This window comes from Geotrypetes seraphini, chromosome 10 (genome assembly GCF_902459505.1).
Source record: "Geotrypetes seraphini chromosome 10, aGeoSer1.1, whole genome shotgun sequence".
NCBI lineage: Eukaryota > Metazoa > Chordata > Amphibia > Gymnophiona > Dermophiidae > Geotrypetes > Geotrypetes seraphini.
Window position 1 is genome coordinate 71,775,183 of NC_047093.1, and position 19,452 is coordinate 71,794,634.

The 19,452-nt window shown below is 40.8% G+C and overlaps 1 protein-coding gene across 3 annotated transcripts in view; it reads right to left on the reverse strand.

The window, feature by feature from the left end:
* The window catches only part of PBX3 (PBX homeobox 3), a 426,198-nt gene that overhangs the window by 28,292 nt on the left and 378,454 nt on the right, over positions 1 to 19,452 (reverse strand). For 2 of the 3 annotated variants that reach the window (XM_033960083.1, XM_033960085.1), the window contains 2 exons: positions 16,013 to 16,125; positions 15,006 to 15,095 (listed from right to left, as the gene is read on the reverse strand). In XM_033960083.1, the coding sequence (XP_033815974.1) occupies positions 15,006 to 15,095; positions 16,013 to 16,125 (203 nt within the window). The remainder of the gene's footprint in view (positions 1 to 15,005; positions 15,096 to 16,012; positions 16,126 to 19,452) is intronic. The other variant, XM_033960084.1, reaches the window with a different exon arrangement.

A 19,452-nucleotide genomic window follows, 5' to 3' on the forward strand; every position in this document is an offset into this window, starting at 1 on the left:
CATCTCTCCTGCCTCCCAGTGTAACATTTCTCCCTCCCTCCTCCCATCACTATCATGTCCAACAATCTTCCCTCTTTCTTCCTTTCCCCGTGTATACCATCTCTCCCTCCCACTCCACACACCTATGTCCAAAAATTATTTTTCTCACCCACAGCATCTCTTTCCCTCCCTTACTAACCCCCAGCCCGTGCAGTATCTGTCCTTCCCTGCCTTCCCAAACCCCTTCCAGTATGTGCACTATCTGTCCTTTTTGCTTTCCCAAACCCCCACCCCACCCCCCGCAGCCCTTGCTGCATCTGTCCTTCCTACATTCCCAACCCCAGCCCACCCCTCAGCTGGATCCTGTGGTATGACCTCTTTCCAGTTCCTTGACTCCCCCATCTACCACCTCCCTTCCGTTGTAATTTAAAATTTTCGGGCAGCTGGCAGCACGATGAAGCAAGCCTCCAGCTGTCGGCCTGCATCAGAAGTATTCTTTCTGCAGCACTTCCTCTTCCTGTGTAGGCAGGACGCTGCAGAAAGAACACTTTCACGTGTAGGCAAAATGCTGCAGGCAATCACAGTTTCATATTTTATCATGTTGATAAGAATATTGCAAATTCTCTGAAGCATTTCAAAACACTTCAATGAAAAAGGAGAAATGGAACGAAAAGCCTTTTCATATGGATTGGTATGGGTTATTTGGAGTTAAATATAACTTCACGCCCCTTCTCCCCCTCCCACCATACAAAAAGATTTGACATTTGGAATATAAAAACATTTGAGTATTTAATGGCTTTTTTACTTGTTACAATTGAACATCTTCAATCATTTGTAAATCACTGACATGCCATGTGCAAACCTTTTAAGAGTTTAAAGTTCCCCATTTCCCAAATTCTTTGCATATTCATTTTGCCAGGAAATGCTGTTCTTTGTTTCCAGAATACTGCTTTCTGGCTGACACCAGGAGGCTCACTTTGTTGTGCCACCGGCTGCCTGAAGATTTTAAATTACAGCAGCGGGGTGGTGGTAGGTGGGGGAGTTGGGAGAGTCATTCTTCTGATTGCTAATTTTGGGGGAGGCCATGGCTCCTGTGGCCTTCTCTGTTCCAACGGCTATGAAATGGATGATTACAGAGATTCAAAGCTGAGGTAAACAGGATAAGCCTGAGGTGGTGTTTGAACGCCCATAGCTGGATATTTGAGGATTAAAAAAAAATAACATCACTTATTATAATTTGTAAATATTTGCTAATTTTGTGGACTTAAAATGTGAGAGGTTATATTGGTCAATTCAAATTTTATGCTTTTGGTGATGTTCTAAGTTATACTTAACGTGACCATTTATTTTTTTCATCAAAACGGGACATCTAATAATATTCAGTCCAGCCCCCAATCCCATCCTAGCCCCACCTCCAATCCTGCCCTAGCCCCACCCCCAATTTCTTCCATTCATTTTTCATGTACACACAATATCTTATTTCATAATGGTAACCATAAAATTTAAAAAAACACAAAGCACCCTATATGCAGAGAAAATGTTAATTATTTATATTTGGGGGGTTTTCAAAGATGTCACCTCAGTAACTATAGAAAAATAGACAAATATAGTGCAAAATATAGACAGCAGATACAAATTCTCAAAACTGACACATTTTAATCACTAAATTAAAAATAAAATCATTTTTCCTACCTTTGCTGTCTGGTGATTTCATGAGTCTCTGGTTGTGTTTCCTTCTGACTGTGCATCCTTTTCTTTCATTTCTTTCTGCACTCAGGCCCAACAATTGTCCCTTTCTATTCCCTCCCTCCTTCCTTCCTATGTCCTTAGTGCCCCCAGCGCCTTCTTCCTATGTTCTTAGTGTCCCCAGCACCTCCTTCCTATGTCCTTAGTGCCCCTTTCTATGTCCTTAGTGTCCCCAGCGCCTCCTTCCTATGTCTTTAGTGCCCCCAGATCCAGTGTCAGTTCTTCTTTGTACTTTTGTTCTAGGTCTCCCTCTCTCTCCCTCCTCTGTTATGATCTTGCCTCTCTCTGCTCTTCCTCAGGGGCTCTCCCCCTCTGTCTGCACCTCCCAAAGTCCTTCTTCTGACTCCTGTCTTTCTCCTTTGGTCCAGGCCTTTATCTCTCTAGTCTTTCTTCCACTTACAATCACCCTACCTTCTCTGCATCTTTCTCTCCTTCATCCCTCCTTCCTATGTCCCCCTCACTGCCTTCCAGCCTTTGTCCCATCCCTTCCTAAAAAGCCTGCTGGCCTACCTTCCCCAAAGCCAGCCTGCCTGCCTGCCTACCTCCCCCAAAGCCAGCCTGCCTCCCCCAAAGTCAGCCGGTCTGCCTGCCTTCCTCCCCCAGAGCCAGCCAGCCTGCATGCCTACCTCCCCCAGAGCCAGCCTGCCTGCCTCCCCCAAAGTCAGCCAGCCCTGCCTGCCTTCTTCAAAGCCAGCCTGCCTGCCTCCCCCAAAGTCAGCCAGCCTGCCTGCCTCCCTCAAAGCCAGCCTGCCTGCCTGCCTACCTCCCCCAAAGCCAGCCTGCCTCCCCCAGAGCCAGCCTACCTCCCCCAGAGCCGGCCTGCCTGCCTACCTCCCTCAGAGCCAGCCTGCCTGCCTCCCCCAAAGTCAGCCAGTCTACCTGCCTTCCTCCCCCAAAGCTAGCCTGCCTGTCTGCCTCCCCTGAAGCCTGCCTACCTACCTACCTCCCCCAAAGCCAGCCAGCAGCCAACCAACCAGCCAGTTTGCCTGCCTACCTCCTTCCCCCCTACCACGGGATAAAAAAAAAGCCTCCCTCCAGGCTCGACCGCCGCTGCTACTCTGCATACCTTCCAGCCTAATCGCGCCCAGAAGCCTTCTTCCCGATGTTAATTCTAACGGAGAGGACATTCGGGTCAGCCAGGCAGTGATTGGCTGGCCCTGAACGTCCTCTCCGATGTCAGAATTGACGTCGGGAAGAAGGCTTCTGGACACGATTAGGCAGGAAGGTAAGCAGAGGAGCAGCAGCGGTGGACCGAGGGGGAGGGGGGAGTTTAAATCAGGCTGGAAGGGACTTTTTGTTTTTGTTTTTTTTGGGTGCAGCAGGGAGGAACAGGAAGCGATCGCCTGACCCGTTGTCCCCACACACAGCTTCGGGACGCTGTCCTTGAAAACGGGACATTTTAGCGTCCCGAAGCTGTGTGTGGGGACAACGGGACAGGGGATCTGAAAACGGGATTGTCCCGTTCAAAACGGGACATATGGTCACCTTAGTTATACTCCATAATAGATTGGGGATTTTCATGTGCAGAACAGTATTCTCCCATTTTTAGTTACTTATTGATAAGGTATGGCCATTTTAGAAGCTTGCAAGGAACTCTATTGCAGTTCCTTTAAAATACCTAAGTACCACAAACTACTTCACATATAGCCATATATGATAGATTCAAGCTCTTTGTTATGCTGTTTATGACAACATAGTCAATATGAATAAATGAGATAAAATGGTACACCTCACATTCTGTTTCTATATAGATGTATAAAGAGAAACTCAAAAAGTGGTAAATCATGATTACTTAATATTTAGAAATAATTAGTGATTAAGCAAGTGCACTTTTTAAATGTCATTCTAAATTAAGCTCACTGAAACCCTTGCAGAAATTTCAGGGGTCCTTTCATTAAGCTATGGAAAAAAAGTGGTCTTAGCTCGCCCTTATTTAGGTCTTCCCCTTGTGCTGAGAACATTTTTACCTAAGCCATAACATGTCTGATTTTCTATTTTTTATATTAATGGCCATGAGCTAATGTTGGCATTAGGGCAAAGCCCTTTTTAAAAATTACCATGTGAGCACTTATACCTTGATTCTAAAAACAGTGCCTAACTCCTAGGTGCCTAACTCCTAGGTGCCGTTCAGTGTGGTTATCAATCAACTGCTATGTGCCATTTATAGAACTGTGTCTAGCAGTGCCTAAGCATTAGTAGGCCCTGAATCCTTAGGCACACTTCCATTTAGGCCAGACCTAAGTTAATCCATGCCCAAACTCCACCCCAAATCTGCCTCTAACTATGCCTACTTGCCAGTAGGTTCCTTGGTATAGACATGCTTTCCATTATCCAAACTGATTAAGCCAATTAAAAAAAATTGTCAGTTGCCTAGATTGGCTAAGCACGCTGATCTAGATGCCTAATTGTAGGCCTCTTTTATAGAATCAGGGCCTTACTGCTACCCATTTTGTAGGCAGTAAGAGCTCATGTGGTATTCCTGTGCTAATCAGTTAGCACACAGTAAGGGACATAGGCTAACTGATTAGTGCAGGAACACTCAGGGCTCCTTTTACAAAGGTGCATTAGGGCCTTAACGATCGGAATAGCGCGCTAGCCGCTATCGCCTCCTATTGAGCAGGCGGTAGTTTATCAAGTAGCACGCACTATAGAGCGCACTAATCCGGTGCGTGCGCTAAAAACACTAGCGCCCCTTTGTAAAAAGAGCCCTCAATCTCCACCCATGAAATGCCCCCTGAAAAAAATTCTAAATATTTTTTTAGCATAGGCACATTTCGGAGTTACCGCAGGATGCCTGACCATGTCCTGCCGTACTCAATTTTTAGCTGCATGATAGCATCTAACACACCCCTTACAGTTTTAAGGGATGTCATTGGCCTGCACAAATAACTTCTGCTACAGTTAATAGCAAAAGTTCTCTGTTTAGCCGGATTTACTCAGTGGCCTGACTTAAATTCTCTGGTTATCTGAGTATCAGACCACTGACTATCTGCTCATGTATGCCAAATATATATTTTTGCTCACTGAAATGTTTATAAATTCTTACATACTGCTCCCTCTGGCACAAGATAGGCAATCAAGGCAGTTTATAAAAATCCAGGATCTACCATAAGAACATAAGAATAACCTTACTGGGTCAGACCAATGGTCCATCAAGCCCAGTAGCCCATTCTCACGGTAGCCAATCCAGGTCCCTAATACCTGGCCAAAACCCAAGCAGTAGCAACATTCCATGCTACTGATCCAAAGCGAGCTGTGGCTTCCCCAATGTCTTTCTCAATAACAGACTATGGACTTTTCCTTCAGGAAATTGTCCAAACCCTTCTTAAAACCAGCTACTCTATCCGCTTTTACCACAACCTCTGGCAATGCGTTCTAGAGCTTAACTGACTGCAAAAATATTTCCTCCTATTGGTTTTAATAATAATAATAATAATAGTTTTATTTATATCCCGTCATATCTTTTCAGTTCAAGATGGTATACAGTAATAGAAGTGTACAGTTTGATTACAGTGAGTACAGGTACAGGTGTACAGTGAGATTACATTATTAGTTTAGAGTGGGAACATATGAGCAGTTGAGTAGCGAGATACAAAATTAGTGGAGGAGGGAGCGTATAAAATGTTATGTTTATACCCTCTGTTTCATATAATAATATATGGCTTCTAACTTACCTCTATGTAGTGTATTACCATCACATTGGAAGAGTTAGGGCATCAACATTATGCATCATGCTTTATTACTTGGACCCCTTAAATCCTTTCTAATTTGTATATTTCTTGTATGTATTGATATGTACATGCCATGTGTTCACCAGAGACAATACGACTAATTAAAGGAAAGAAGAGGTGTATTTTGTGAGACATGAAGAATGTTAGTAACATGTTTATTTTGACTTGTGTCACAAAATTGACTGTATTTAATAACACTATGTAACAATTATTTTTTTGTTCCTGGGTATTAAGTGTTCTTTCTTAATTGCCTAAGAACATAAGAATAGCCTTACTGGGTCAGACCAATGGTCCATCAAGCCTAGTAGCCCGTTCTCATGGTGGCCAATCCAGGTCACCAGTACCTGGCCAAAACCCAAGGTGTAGCAATATTCCATGCTACTGATTCACAAAAGTATAGAAATGGCTATTATTTCCCTCAAACTTTGCTTTAGTGACCAGGTCACTGAAGGTGTAAAGATCCAATAGAGGTATTTTGCTATGTATGCGACCAATTTATCAAGACAAGAGGGTAAACTTACTCCATAGAAGCATCTGCTAGGATGTGCAATGACTACAAGGCATATTTTGGCATGCTTTTTCCACCTTTTTTACCAATCAATATGAGCTCTGCTTCTACCACAATGTGACCAGTCTGTTTGAGGCACTTAGAAGCCTGTAACCTGAAAGAGTAGTGTCTCTTCACTGACAGCTAATCCAGGAGCATCAAAGCCTTGCTGCTCAATAACGGGAACAAGTACCTGTCTCTTCCACTGGCTCACTTGGTGCACCTCAAAGAGGATTACAACAACACAAAACATAACATAACATATTACTTCTATACTGCAGGACCATTGAGTTCTTTGCGGTTTACAAAAGAAAAATAAGTAACAATTAAATGAGATAGTTCAGTTACCTAGAAATCTAGTGAACAAATATATTTTTAAATGTCTCCTAAACTGTTGATAAGTACAAGAGGTTGCAATTAAAGAGTTTAAATCCTTATCCCAGGATGCTGCCTAAGACAGAAGACATTGGTGATATTTTCCTTTAACAGATGGAAAAGTAAAAAGAGCATCAGAGCGTCTAGAACGTTTTAAATGAACAAATATGAACGAATCCACCAGATAGCTAGGTATGAGACCAGATGATACCTTGAAGCTTTAAAACCGAATTTAAACTTCACATGGGCCTCAATCAGCAGCCAATGCAATTCGTGCAGAAAAGGAGTGATACAATCGGACTTTTTCAAATTAAAAATCAGTTGGACTGCTGCATTCTAGATAATGCACAATCTGTAGAGATTTTTAGGAGTACCAGCAAAATAAACAATATTACAATAGTCCAGTTGATTCAAGACCAGAGATTGTACCAAAAATCTCAGGGACATTAAAATATGCTCTAATAGTACGCAGTTTTCATAATGTGTAGAAACCTTTCCTTACCAGGGCATCAACCTGCTTCTTCATTGTCAATATAAATACCTTACTAGGCACCTTGAAGTATGATGAGTACGGCTGGATGGTTATTGGAGACTTCAAAATGGTGACATTCCTAATGGGTCTCCAAGGTGGTTTTACCAAGTTTCTCTGCAATCTCTGCCTTTGGGACAGCAGTGACACAAAGGCATACTACCAAAAGCAGGGCTGGTCACAGTGGACCAAGTTCTCTATGGGAAGAAACAACATTGAATGGGAACCACAGGTGGACTCCCAGAGGGTGCTGATACCACCACTGCACATCAAACTAGGCCTAATGAAACAATTTGTCAGAGCTCTAGATAAGGAGTCAGCTGCCTTCAAGTACCTTCAAGACATCTTCTCTAATCTGTCTGAGGCAAAGATCCTGGAGTGTAAGAAATTTCCCAAGAAGCTAACTAGGAAGGAGAAAGTGGCTTAGAACAGCTTTGTCACAGTGGTTTGGGGCTTCCTGAGCCAAAATCTACGTGGAGTTGGTTGAGAATCTGGTGAAGAATTACAGTAAAATGGCTGTAGGATGTCTCTCAAAGTACATATCCTTGATGTTCATCTTGAGACATTCAAGGATAACATGGGAGCATACTCAGATGAACAAAGTGAGTGCTTCCACCAGGATATACCAGACTTTGAATACCACTACCAAGGACAATATAATGAGGTCATGATGGGAGACTATATCTGGGGGCTGATTCATGAAATTGACTTACAATATAATCACAAATCTTGAAAAACTACTTACTTCTAAATCTTTTGTGGTCATCTTTATATAACTTCGATATAAATACATGCTAACTGTGATTCATATGTTGCTTTTTGTGACTTTTTAAGAATGAAAAGATGAAAATTTGGTATTTTTATGGTTTGAATAGCTAAATTGCAAAATTTTATGAAAATTGCAAAGTTTTATGAAAATAACAGATATTTTCTATACGTTTTAGGTACGAGCAATTAGGAAATTACTCTTAATACCTAGGAACAAAAATCATGTTCCATAGTATAATGTAATGAAGTCCTATGAGGATGGTTTGAAAAGTTAAAAGCAAGTTAAACAACTTACCCCCTCTTCTACAAAGCCATGCAGTAACGGCCCCGAAACCCATAGAGATTTAAAGGGCTTCAGGGCTGTGGCCGCGCAGCAGACACTAGCGTGGCTTTGTAGAAGAGGGGGTTAGTCTCCATCAAGGGCTATACATTTAGGGCTCCTTTTACAAAGATGCGCTAGCGGTTTTAGCGCGCGCTAGCCGCTACCACCTCCTTTTAAGCAGGCGGTAATTTTTCAGCTAGCGTGCGCTAATCTTGTGCGTGTGCTAAAAACGCTAGCGCACCTTTGTAAAAGGAGCCCTTAGTCCAGCAAGTTTCCAGTTTTATCGTAAGCTATTTTTTTTACAATACGAAAGAAACTGGACACTCGATGGAGACTACTTTAGGGTCCTTCTACAAAGGCGCGGTAGCGGTTTAACGCACGGAATACCGCACATTAAACCGTCTGCCACGCTAGTACCTAATGCCTCCATTGATGAGGCGTTAGGATTCTAGGTTGCCGCGGGGGTTAGCGCGTGATGAAATGTCCGACGCGCTAACCCCCTAGCACGCCTTGATAAAAGGAGCCCTTTGTTTAGCTTGCTTTTTTTTAAATCAAATGTTCAATCCACTCTTGTATAAACAGTCTGTTGGAGTAAATGATACTTAGAATGTACATCATCTGATCTGTCTATAGTCCTAGGGATCTATGGTACTAATGATGTGTTCTCTCTATGAAGTACGTGAAAGGTAAATGTGAAACAGGAGTTTATTGCATTTAGCTACATTCCACCTGCTTTCTACAAGCAAGAAACTTCTGCCTAAATTCATGTCCTAGAGAAATAAGTGTAAAATCATGATGAAAAAGAAAGTTTAGCATATGAAAGAGAAGTGGTGGGAATGTCATAAGGTTAGTTATCCAGTCAATTTTAATCTGAATTTTAATTTTATTGAAGCTTTTTAACTTTACCCCCCCCCCTTGTTTTTTCCCTAAATGTCTCACTCTCTGTCAAATAACTTGTAGTTCTTTTCCTTTTTCGTTCAGTTTTTAGTTTTGTCAAGTTTGTTAATAGTCCCGTAGGACTTTGTTTTTGTCATGCATTGTTTTGTTTCCCCAACACTGTATTTTTATTATGTGCATCGCTTAGAATCAAGATTAAGTGATTAATCAAAATTTTATTAAACTTGAAACTTGTATAATGTAGGAATTATGGTAATTTGTGATTCTTGAGAGGGAAGTACCATATTCCTAATAGTGAAGCAGCACTGGCCTTTTAAAAGTAACTTTTGTACAAAAAAATTAACAATGGGGTTGTTTTACTAAGGCGCGATAGATGTTTTAGTGCATGCTAAACGCTAATACATCCATTAGGGCTAGTTTCAGTTAGGGCGCTGGTCTTTGACCAGAGGGCCGCCGCGTGAGCGGACTGCTGGGCATGATGGACCACTGGTCTGACCCTGCAGCGGCAATTCTTATGTTCTTATGTTCATTATAGTCTTTGGACATGTTAGCGTTTAGCACGCGCCTTAGTAAAAAGACCCCATTGTGATTAAAATAAGCATTGGGTATTAAAATTTTATTATGGCTATTATTTGATGCAGTAAGGGATTATTCTCCCCACAAGGGGTAAAAATGTTTTAAATGAATGAAAATTGCTCCCACAGAAAAAAACAAATGTGACTGCATCAGTCCTTTGGCCTTGGCTTATATCAGCATCCAGAACAAAAATAAATAGGTCTGCATAAATGTAGGTGATTTTTTATATATATAACATACGCTCTGGAGAGCTGTGAAAGCTCCTTACATTCACTTTTCTGATCATACATATATGTAAATCAATATAAATGTGAAAGATGTGAAGGAAAAAACCTCAGATGTCAATATGAGCACCTCTGTGTTTGACTCATTGGTGTTCATTTGAAGAACTTTTTCTACTTTCACACTCTTCATCACATTAAAAATCTTCACAAATATTATAACAGCAGACTCAAATTTCATAAAACAAATGAACAAATGCACTTATCTTAGACTAGCTGAGATCCCCTTGACGTTAGCCAGCGTTTTGTGGTATAAAAACTGCTGCTTCAGGACAAATGGGATCATCTAAAAAACAAAAACTGCAGATTCACAAATCTTTCCATAACAATAATTGCAACATTTGTCAAAAACTCTTCATATACTTACTGAGCACACATTGCTTCGGTGTGACCGCCTTGAGCTTGCAAAACATGGCGCCTTGGCATTTTAATTTCTCACTGACCAATTACAAATTAACTGTGATTGGAATAGTGAGGATTGACAGTCATGGCAATGGGCCTATCAGCCTGCAGTCCAGGTTTGACTTCATGAGAATGAGCAACATTCAATAAAAATAAACCAGTCAATGGAAGAATTTAACCCACTGGGTTTCATTGTATTGAGCATTTAGATCCAGAATTGTTCCTTACTCTATAGAGTGAGTCTTTGATTCCCACTTTACTCCACAGCTGGTACGTGATCCAAAATTAAACACCTCAATTCCTCATAAGCATGTGAAAATTATACACAATGCTATGTATTAGGGGCTCCCATTATACCACTTATTAGGGCACTCCAATGTTCATTCATCCGAATACATACCTTCCTTGACATTTGGTCAATGTATAACTTCATGCAGGGGCATATGATGCAATAGATCATAAGCTCCATGTCACAGGTAGTATTATGTTTCAGAAAAAAATCTACATTTTTATTTAGGATTTACAAACTCATTGATAACCAGTCATTGATGTCACAGTTTTTACATCGACCACATGCCCTTTCTTTTTATCACTAATATTACTCTTGCAGTGTAGCATGGCTTCTGGACTCAACATCTCTTTGAAAGTCGGACCTCTTCGGAACACTATATCCATAAACGAGTATCTTTAAATGATGGTAATATTGAAATCATATGCCAATGCCTACATAGAATCAGACCCACTTAATGCGCTCTTTTATCATATCGTAGAACACAGGTGAGCTGTTATCCATCTGCTTACCCTTTTTCTGGTATAAAAGATCACAGCCAACAAAGATAGGCCTCATATGCTTTTCTCACTATGATCGATGGATAGCCTCTCAGCTCTGCATCCTGATTCTTGAACTCCTCTCATGAGGAACATATTCTTCGATAACGAAAAAATTGAGAGACAAGTAAACTTCACTTTAGATAAACCGGATGAATACTATCATAGATTTAAAAAGTATTTCTATCTATACTCTTTCTAAAATAGTCATCTCTAGAATATTATTCACACTGACTGAAGGAGAGAGGGTATCCATCGATGGTAGTGAGAAAAGCATATAAGAGGGATTTCTTTGTGAATCATGATTTTTTATGCCAGCAAAAGGGTAAGCAGGAGGATAACAATGAGATGATCACCTGTGTGCTAGAGAATGATACAAGAGCGCATCAAGTGGGTCGGTACATTTAAAGCGTGTACAGTGCAACCCAATGTGTTAAATTCTGCTACCAATTAGTTCTATTTTTATTGAATGTTGCTCATTTTTATGAAGTCAGATCTAGACTGCTGGCTGATAGGCCCATTACGACTGTCAATTCTCATTGCTCAATCACAGTTAGTTCATTTGTGATTGGTTGAAGAATTAAAATGCCAAGTCGCCATGTTTTTGCATGCTCAATATGGCCAAACCGAAGCAAAGTACATAAAGAATTTTTGGCAAAGTTTGCAATTACTGTTATGGAAAGATTTGTGAATCTGTAGTTTTTTTAGATGAACCCATTTGCTCTGAAGGATTAGTTTTTATATCACAAAATGTTGACCACCATCGAGGGATCTTAGTCAGCATGTTTGTTCATTTGTTTTATATAATTTGAGTCTGCTGTTATAATATTTGTGAACGTTTTTTATGCCAACAATGGGTATAAAAGTAGAGCAAGTTCTTTGAATGAGCTCACTTCAATGAACTCAGAGGTGCTCAAATTGACATCTGAGGCTTTTTCCTTCACATTTATATTGATTTATATATATATACTAGTCTTTAAGCCCGTTACATTAACGGGTGCTAGAAAGCAGCCCCCTTTCCCTCTCCCCCTCCAGTTCCTCCCTAACTGTCTCTCCGTAGCCCCCCTTCTGTCTCCCCCCTAAGCAAAATGATCTGCCTCCCAGCACACCCTTCCCCCCGAAGCAGCCCCCTTTCCCTCTACCCCTCCAATTCCTCCCTGACAGTGTCTCCGTGGTCCCCCTTCTGTCTCCCCTCCCAAGCAAAGCTGTCTGCCTCCCAACACAACCCTCCCCCCCAAAGCAGACCCCTTTCCCTCTACCCCTCCAATTCCTCCCTGACTGTCTCTCCGTGGCCCCCCATTTTGTCTCACCCCCAAGCAAAGCTATCTACCTCCCAGCACACCCCTCCCCCAAAGCAGACCCCTTTCCCTCTGGCCCTCCAGTTCCTCCCTGACTTTGTCTCCGTGGCCCCCCCATTCTGTCTCCCCCCCCAAGCAAAGCTGTCTGCCTCCAAGCACACCCCTCCCCCAAAGCAGGCCCCTTTCCCTCCCCAGCTCCAGTTCCTCCCTGTCTCTCCGTGGCCCCCCTTCTGTCTCCCCCCCCCAAGCAAAGCTGTGTGCCTCCAAGCACACCCTTACCCCAAAGCAGGCCCCTTTCCCTCTTCCTCTTCCTTCTTCCCAGTTCCTCCCTGTCTCTTCGTGGCTCACGCGATTTTCTCTTCTCGCGGTCTGGCCAGCTCCCCTAGTCCCTTGCCGCCACCGCCGCCACCCCCTTCCCTTCCCGCGGTCGACAAACCTCTTGTCTCCAGCAGCCGCCGCAGCACTGTAAACACGCTGCTTCGCGGCCTCTACTGCCCCGATTTGCTCTTCCGTGTCCCTGATGACGTCATCAGAGAAACGGAAGAGCAAATGAAGGCAGTAGAGGCCTCGAAGCAGTGTGTTTACAGTGCTGCGGCGGCTGCTGGAGGCAAGAGTTTTGTCGACCGTGGGAAGGGAAGGGGGTGGCGGCGGCAGCAAAGGACTAAGGTAGCCGGCCAGACCGCGAGAAGGGTGGGCTGAGAGGAACCCGGGACCGTGGCAGAGGCTCGTTGCACAGTGTAAATACAGTTGCTCAGTGTGAGGCTTCCTTCGCTCTTCCGGGTCTGCATTATGACTCCTCAACACGCCATCTAGCGCATGCGCAGTCGTGCGGCCACATCCCGACATAAAAGGGATCAGGGAACACGTTTTGCTACTGCGCATGCACGGCCTAGCATTTTATTATTTAAGATATATATATAAACAGGAAGGTGAATGTGGTGAGCTTTGGTAACTCTCTGGAGTATATGTTGTACTTTTGAAGAAGGAGCTCTGTTCCTCTGGTCCTTCCATTTTTTAGTATTTGTGGTAATGTTTTTATATACATATTTTTGGGTATAATAATAGAAAGTTTTAAAGGGGTAATGCTGCCATATACGGTTCATGCAGAATATCTTTTCTTACGAAGTTATGACAAATATTTTCTTTTTTTCTTTTTGCCAAATATCTCACACATATCTGCAGTTTTGATTTTTCCCACATTTGCCCTCTGGATGCCCAAAAAATGAGAGTGAATCATACTCAAAAGAGAGAGCATTATTGATGCATAAATCCCATATTTTATGATGATAAGAAAATTGAATGTTCTTGTCAATCAGCTGAATGTTTCAGACAGATATAGCTGACTGGAGACTCTTGAAGCATCACAACTGAAATGGTAGATGAAAAAAACCTAAACATTTTCTCATCTTGTGTCATATTCCTTTTCCTAGGCAGCAATACTTCCCTTGACAGAGGGCCTGATGCCTGGCTAATTACCCTCATTGGCACACTGGTTTTGCATAGGGCGACTCCTTCTCCTATATAGATGCCAATTTGCCTTTAAAAGAACAAGGGGCCCAAGCAGCAGAAAGCTGGTAATTCACAATACTATTTTCAAACCATTTTCATTATAGTCTTTGGACATGTTAGCGTTTAGCACGTGCCTTAGTAAAAAGACCCCATTGTGATTAAAATAAGCATTGGGTGTTAAAATTTTATTATGGCTATTATTTGATGCAGTAAGGGATTATTCTCCCTACAAGGGGTAAAAATGTTTTAAATGAATGAAAATTGCTCCCACAGAAAAAAACAAATGTTGTGACTGCATCAGTCCTCTGGCCTGGACTTATATCAGCATCCAGAAAAAAATAAATAGGTCTGCATAAATGTAGGTGATTTTTCAGTAATGGTTGTAACCTTGTACTCTTGCTAGGATTTGTTTACAAGTCACCAGTAGAGCGATGATGGGTGGTACTATCCTCAATTCAGCATTTCCAAACAAATCATCAGAAAAGAGGGAGAGAACTAGTGACTAAGCAGATCCATTTCACATCCAATTTTTGGGGTGGTATAATATAAGTCTATGTACTATTTGTGCATGGTGTTCACATAACTCTTATAAATACACAATTTTAAATACAGTTGTTTAATCATTGGTGTTTCTCACTAGAGACCACATCGTGGGCAATCTCATATTTTCTTTTCTCCCACATCCCCTTGCACAGATAGATGAGTTACCACAGCAGTCTACTATGGTCCAAGAAGCAGGATGCGGTCCTCTTAATGCAAGTTGGGCTATTAGTAGGTGTTACCATGAGAGCAGTAATTGCCTTAAACATGCTGCCCATCAGCCTTAAGAACAGGAATTTGAGTAAGGAATCTGAATATCTCTTCTTCGGTGGCACAAAATAACCAAAAAGTCAGCGATTCTCATACCTGTTCTGCTGACCTCATAGCTAGTCAAGTTTGTAGGATATTCACAATGAATATGAAATTAGATCTCACGTGTATCTACAGTATAGTGAATCTTCTGAAAATCCAATTGGGAGGAATCATCAGGACAGGTATAAGAACCACAGCACTAAGCTACCACAGTACAAAGACCACAATCCTACTTTATTAACACAACACTTTAAAAAAAACCTTTTTAAGTTAAACAGATAGTTCTTAAGATGTTTATTAGTATGATTTTATTTACCTTGCACAGTGTTTATGCTCTTCAAAACATTGTTTCCAAGGGTACTCACATTTAAGTTATGTGGACTGTACAGTGAATTTCCTCCCAAGCCATCATTGTATCCGCCCGTCTGATTGATAACATGACGCAGGGTATCCACCTTAGCAAGACAAGACAAAATGCATCGTTACAAATTTGCGAAAGCAGCACAGCTTAAAAACAGGAAACGTTTTTAACTGTTGTGTCACAAATTTCTCTCTCATAATTATTGTATCCATCACAAATGATTGACAGAATTTCACAACCTTAAGTATTCTAAAGCTCTTACAGCTCCATATTTTTCAGAGCAACCCTCAAGTAACACAATCAGAAAGAACCTAGGTCCTTGTTAATTGCTTAGAAATTAAAGCATGGATGTGTCACAGTGCAATGTGGAAGTGGTCAGTTTGAAAGTTTTATGAAAAGTATCCTCTAGCCCCTGGGCACAAACTGCAATTGTTGTATGATGATTTTATATTGTGCTCTGTAGATGTCATGACAGAATGTGAGTTTTACAAATGGAGCACGTTCAGGTACTTAAGTTTAGTAAACTTAGTTATTGCACCTTATATGTCAAACTGCAAGATGCAGGTCCAGACTAATGTGGCTGACATAAAAGGCTGAATCAGATTGGAATGTAGTTTCAATTATGTGTTTACATGTGATTGAAATTGTTAGGGTGGGGGGGGGGGGGAAGAAACCTTTGTTCCATAAATACAACCACATGAAAACCAGCAAGGAAACATACTTCATCCACATTGTCTGTTAAAGTCATATGGACCCACTCCCACTCCATGAGCTCAAGCCAGAGCCGAATGCATTCACAAAGTTTAAGGTTTCAAACATTAAGAAAATAGTCTTATTTGCTTTGCTTATTAATTGTTATAGATATTGAGTAATAAGTCACATTTAGAAGCAATAACAGCATAGATTCTGCATGTAAGTGCAGAAGGTTTCATTAGACTCAGAGTAAGGCGGTAATTTTAGCCCAATCCCTACCCTGCTAGAAAGGCCCTAGTCTGGGGGCATTTCTCCTACCTGTGATTGCACATTGGCTCCGACTTGGGACCCCTGGTAAGAATCCCCATTCAGACTCTGCATGTTCATGTACATGTCCCCAGAATTTGGGAGGTTAAAAGAACCAGAAGAACCTGGAAAGGAAAGAGTTCAGTAGCTGAATAACAGAGAGCTACAAATATATCCCCAGGGGGCTCAGTGAAGGGAAAGGAAAGTTAAAGAGGGAGAGGGAGAGAAAAATAAAAGAGAAGTGTGTAACAGAGGACATGATTAATTGTTGAAGTTTTCTTTAAATATCTACACACATTGTAAATTTCAACTTTGATTTAAGATGAATATCTGTAATTTAATCCCAACTTTACCCTATGATTATGGTACTATAAATAAAGTTTTGCTATTTGCTCATTGGTACAAACAGAAGGGGGGGGGGGGGTCACACCCTGAAGTTGCTAAGTTGTACATTTAATACAAATCTAAGAATATGTGTTTTTTCACTCAATATACATTTACGTTCTGAAATTTGTTGCCAAAGGATGTGATAAAAGTGGTAACAGTACCCGGGGCTTAAAGTTTCTGGAAGTAAAATCCATAAACCATATTAAAAGGGTAGACTTGAGGAAAAACAAAATGATTAATAAATATATGAAAAATACGTTTTGTAAAATCTAGTTATTAGTAGGGAAACATCCAGGTCATGTATACCAAAACCAAAGCTGACAACACATAAACCAAAAATAGAAACGGAGAAAAAATAAACCTCAATTGAGGGAGGTTGGGACTACACAAGTGCCCAACCATCCGCACATCATCACGGGTTTATAAAAAAACTCCGTAAACATGTATATAAATAATTGCTTCACTCATTTCCATTCATACAAAATCTTTATTTAGGTCACTTTTTTTCTTCTTTTTTCTTCAAAGTCTTTTTGTGTATAAACGTCAGTGTATAGTAATACAGGCCAGAATCCCAAACTTAACTGAATTAATTAGCAAGGGCTACAGCTTAATTACATTAGTGTAAGAGTTCTTAAAGGTATGGAGCACACAGTCAAAAACAATACGGAAAAAATACACTCATCTGAAAAAGGCTTTTCACCAAAGGCTTCCAACTCATACTCCCGACAGAAAAGACTTTCTGTTTCGCCCAACAAGGGCTACTTCAGGGGAAAAAAGCCATCTTCTGCTGTCTCCATGCTTCTTACAATTTGTTGGTAGTGAAGCCGACTCCTCTCAAGAAGGTACTGGGACTGTGAGACGCGCCCGGCTCGAACAAAAAACGAACCGGGCGTCATGACGTCATCCACTACGTGATGCGTAATAGGCTAAACACCAGCACTACTATTAAATTTCCAAACGGTCATAAAATAAAAACTTCAAAGAAGTTTAGCCCTTGTCGGGCGAAACAGAAAGTCTTTTCTGTCGGGAGTATGAGTTGGAAGCCTTTGGTGAAAAGCCTTTTTCAGATGAGTGTATTTTTTCCGTATTGTTTTTGACTGTGTGCTCCATACCTTTAAGAACTCTTACACTAATGTAATTAAGCTGTAGCCCTTGCTAATTAATTCAGTTAAGTTTGGGATTCTGGCCTGTATTACTATACACTGACGTTTATACACAAAAAGACTTTGAAGAAAAAAGAAGAAAAAAAGTGACCTAAATAAAGATTTTGTATGAATGGAAATGAGTGAAGCAATTATTTATATACATGTTTACGGAGTTTTTTTATAAACCCGTGATGATGTGCGGATGGTTGGGCACTTGTGTAGTCCCAACCTCCCTCAATTGAGGTTTATTTTTTCTCCGTTTCTATTTTTGGTTTATGTGTTGTCAGCTTTGGTTTTGGTATACATGACCTGGATGTTTCCCTACTAATAACTAGATTTTACAAAACGTATTTTTCATATATTTATTAGACTTGAGGAAAGCCACTTCTTATCCCTGGGGTTACACAGCTTGGAATCTCTACCTCTTTTTTGTTTCTGTCCACTATTGCAAAGATGGCACTGGGTTCAAGGGCCTTAGGTCTGACCTAGTATGGCAGTTCTTATTAGATTATGGGTCTTTCTAAAGTGCTTTTTGCTATTTGATACTCTAAAACTATTAATGTCTAATAAATAGCAATGGGAAAAGAAATAACAGAGCAGTGAATTAAAACAAAGCAATGGACTACGTAAAATATATCATTTATGCATTGTCAGAGTGTAATAATGGCTCATTAAAAATAGAATGAACTCGCTGTAAATATGCTACCATATAAGATTAAAAAATAAAATGGTCTAAACCTAGACCTCTCATACAGGCTATATTCCCAAAGGATTCAGGCAATAAGCAGTTAATGGTGGGAACTGGAATATCATCTATATTCCTTTGTTTGAGTAGAGCTTACCTGACAGCTGCCGAACACTAAAAGGTAACTTGCAAGCCTAAAAGGCTTATCAGAACTGCAGACTGCATTTTGTGTGTGAGGGGCGAAGAGGATGAAGATTGTTTTTTTTCCATTCCTTAAAAGAACATGGAAAAATGTACAAACAAAATGGTGGCTCAAAGCAAGTTTTTAAATTTAAAATGCTTCCGCTGATTGGTCCACGTTGTCTGTCAGTTTCTATAAACCGAGGGGCAGAGTCTGACAAAGTATATTTCACTTTATAAATTAGATTAATTCTGTAACAAAGTAGGGCTGCCAATAATGACATATTCACGCCCACAATTTGTCATTTATTCAGATGCCTTAATTCTAACTAGTAAACATGTGAACACACTGACAGGAAACCTATATACTGACTAATCGCAAAAAGCAGCTATTAGAAATGAAATGCTGCCTGATGGCCTTATGGAGGAGAAGACAGTCAAAGATTGTCTATAAGACAGATGGGACCAAAGTCTCTGAAAAACAGTTCATTTCTACAGTATATCGCCTCACATGGGGGATAATTTTATTGAAGTGCCTATATTATAATGTGCAAAGAGAAGAGGCAAATTCCAGCGTATGCAGACAACACAGATAAAAAGCTGGATCACATAGACCGCTATAGAAGCACTATGGTGAAAATGAGTATGGCATGCCATTGAATTTATTGTAAAAACATATTTGCCATACTGTTTCTACTGTGGACTATATGATCCAGCTTTCTGTCTATGTTATAAATATAATTTCCCTCTAAAACACCTCAAATGATTACAAGGTCCTTGAAATTTATCTTAAATCATAAGATATACATAAATGTATGCAGGTGGATCACCATATATGGAGCAATGAGTTATAATTTCAACTCCAGTCAAGTGTCTCCAATGAATATTATCATCAGTCCAATTCTGCAATTTTAAATAGACCAGTAAGGAAGAAAATCATCAAGTGGCATTAGGGCTGTAAGTTGTATTACCCCTTAATGTGACTTAAACAGCCATAACACAGCTGTTTTAAAAATAGTGCAGTGATATCTAAGCTGCCATGCATTAGGGAGTAA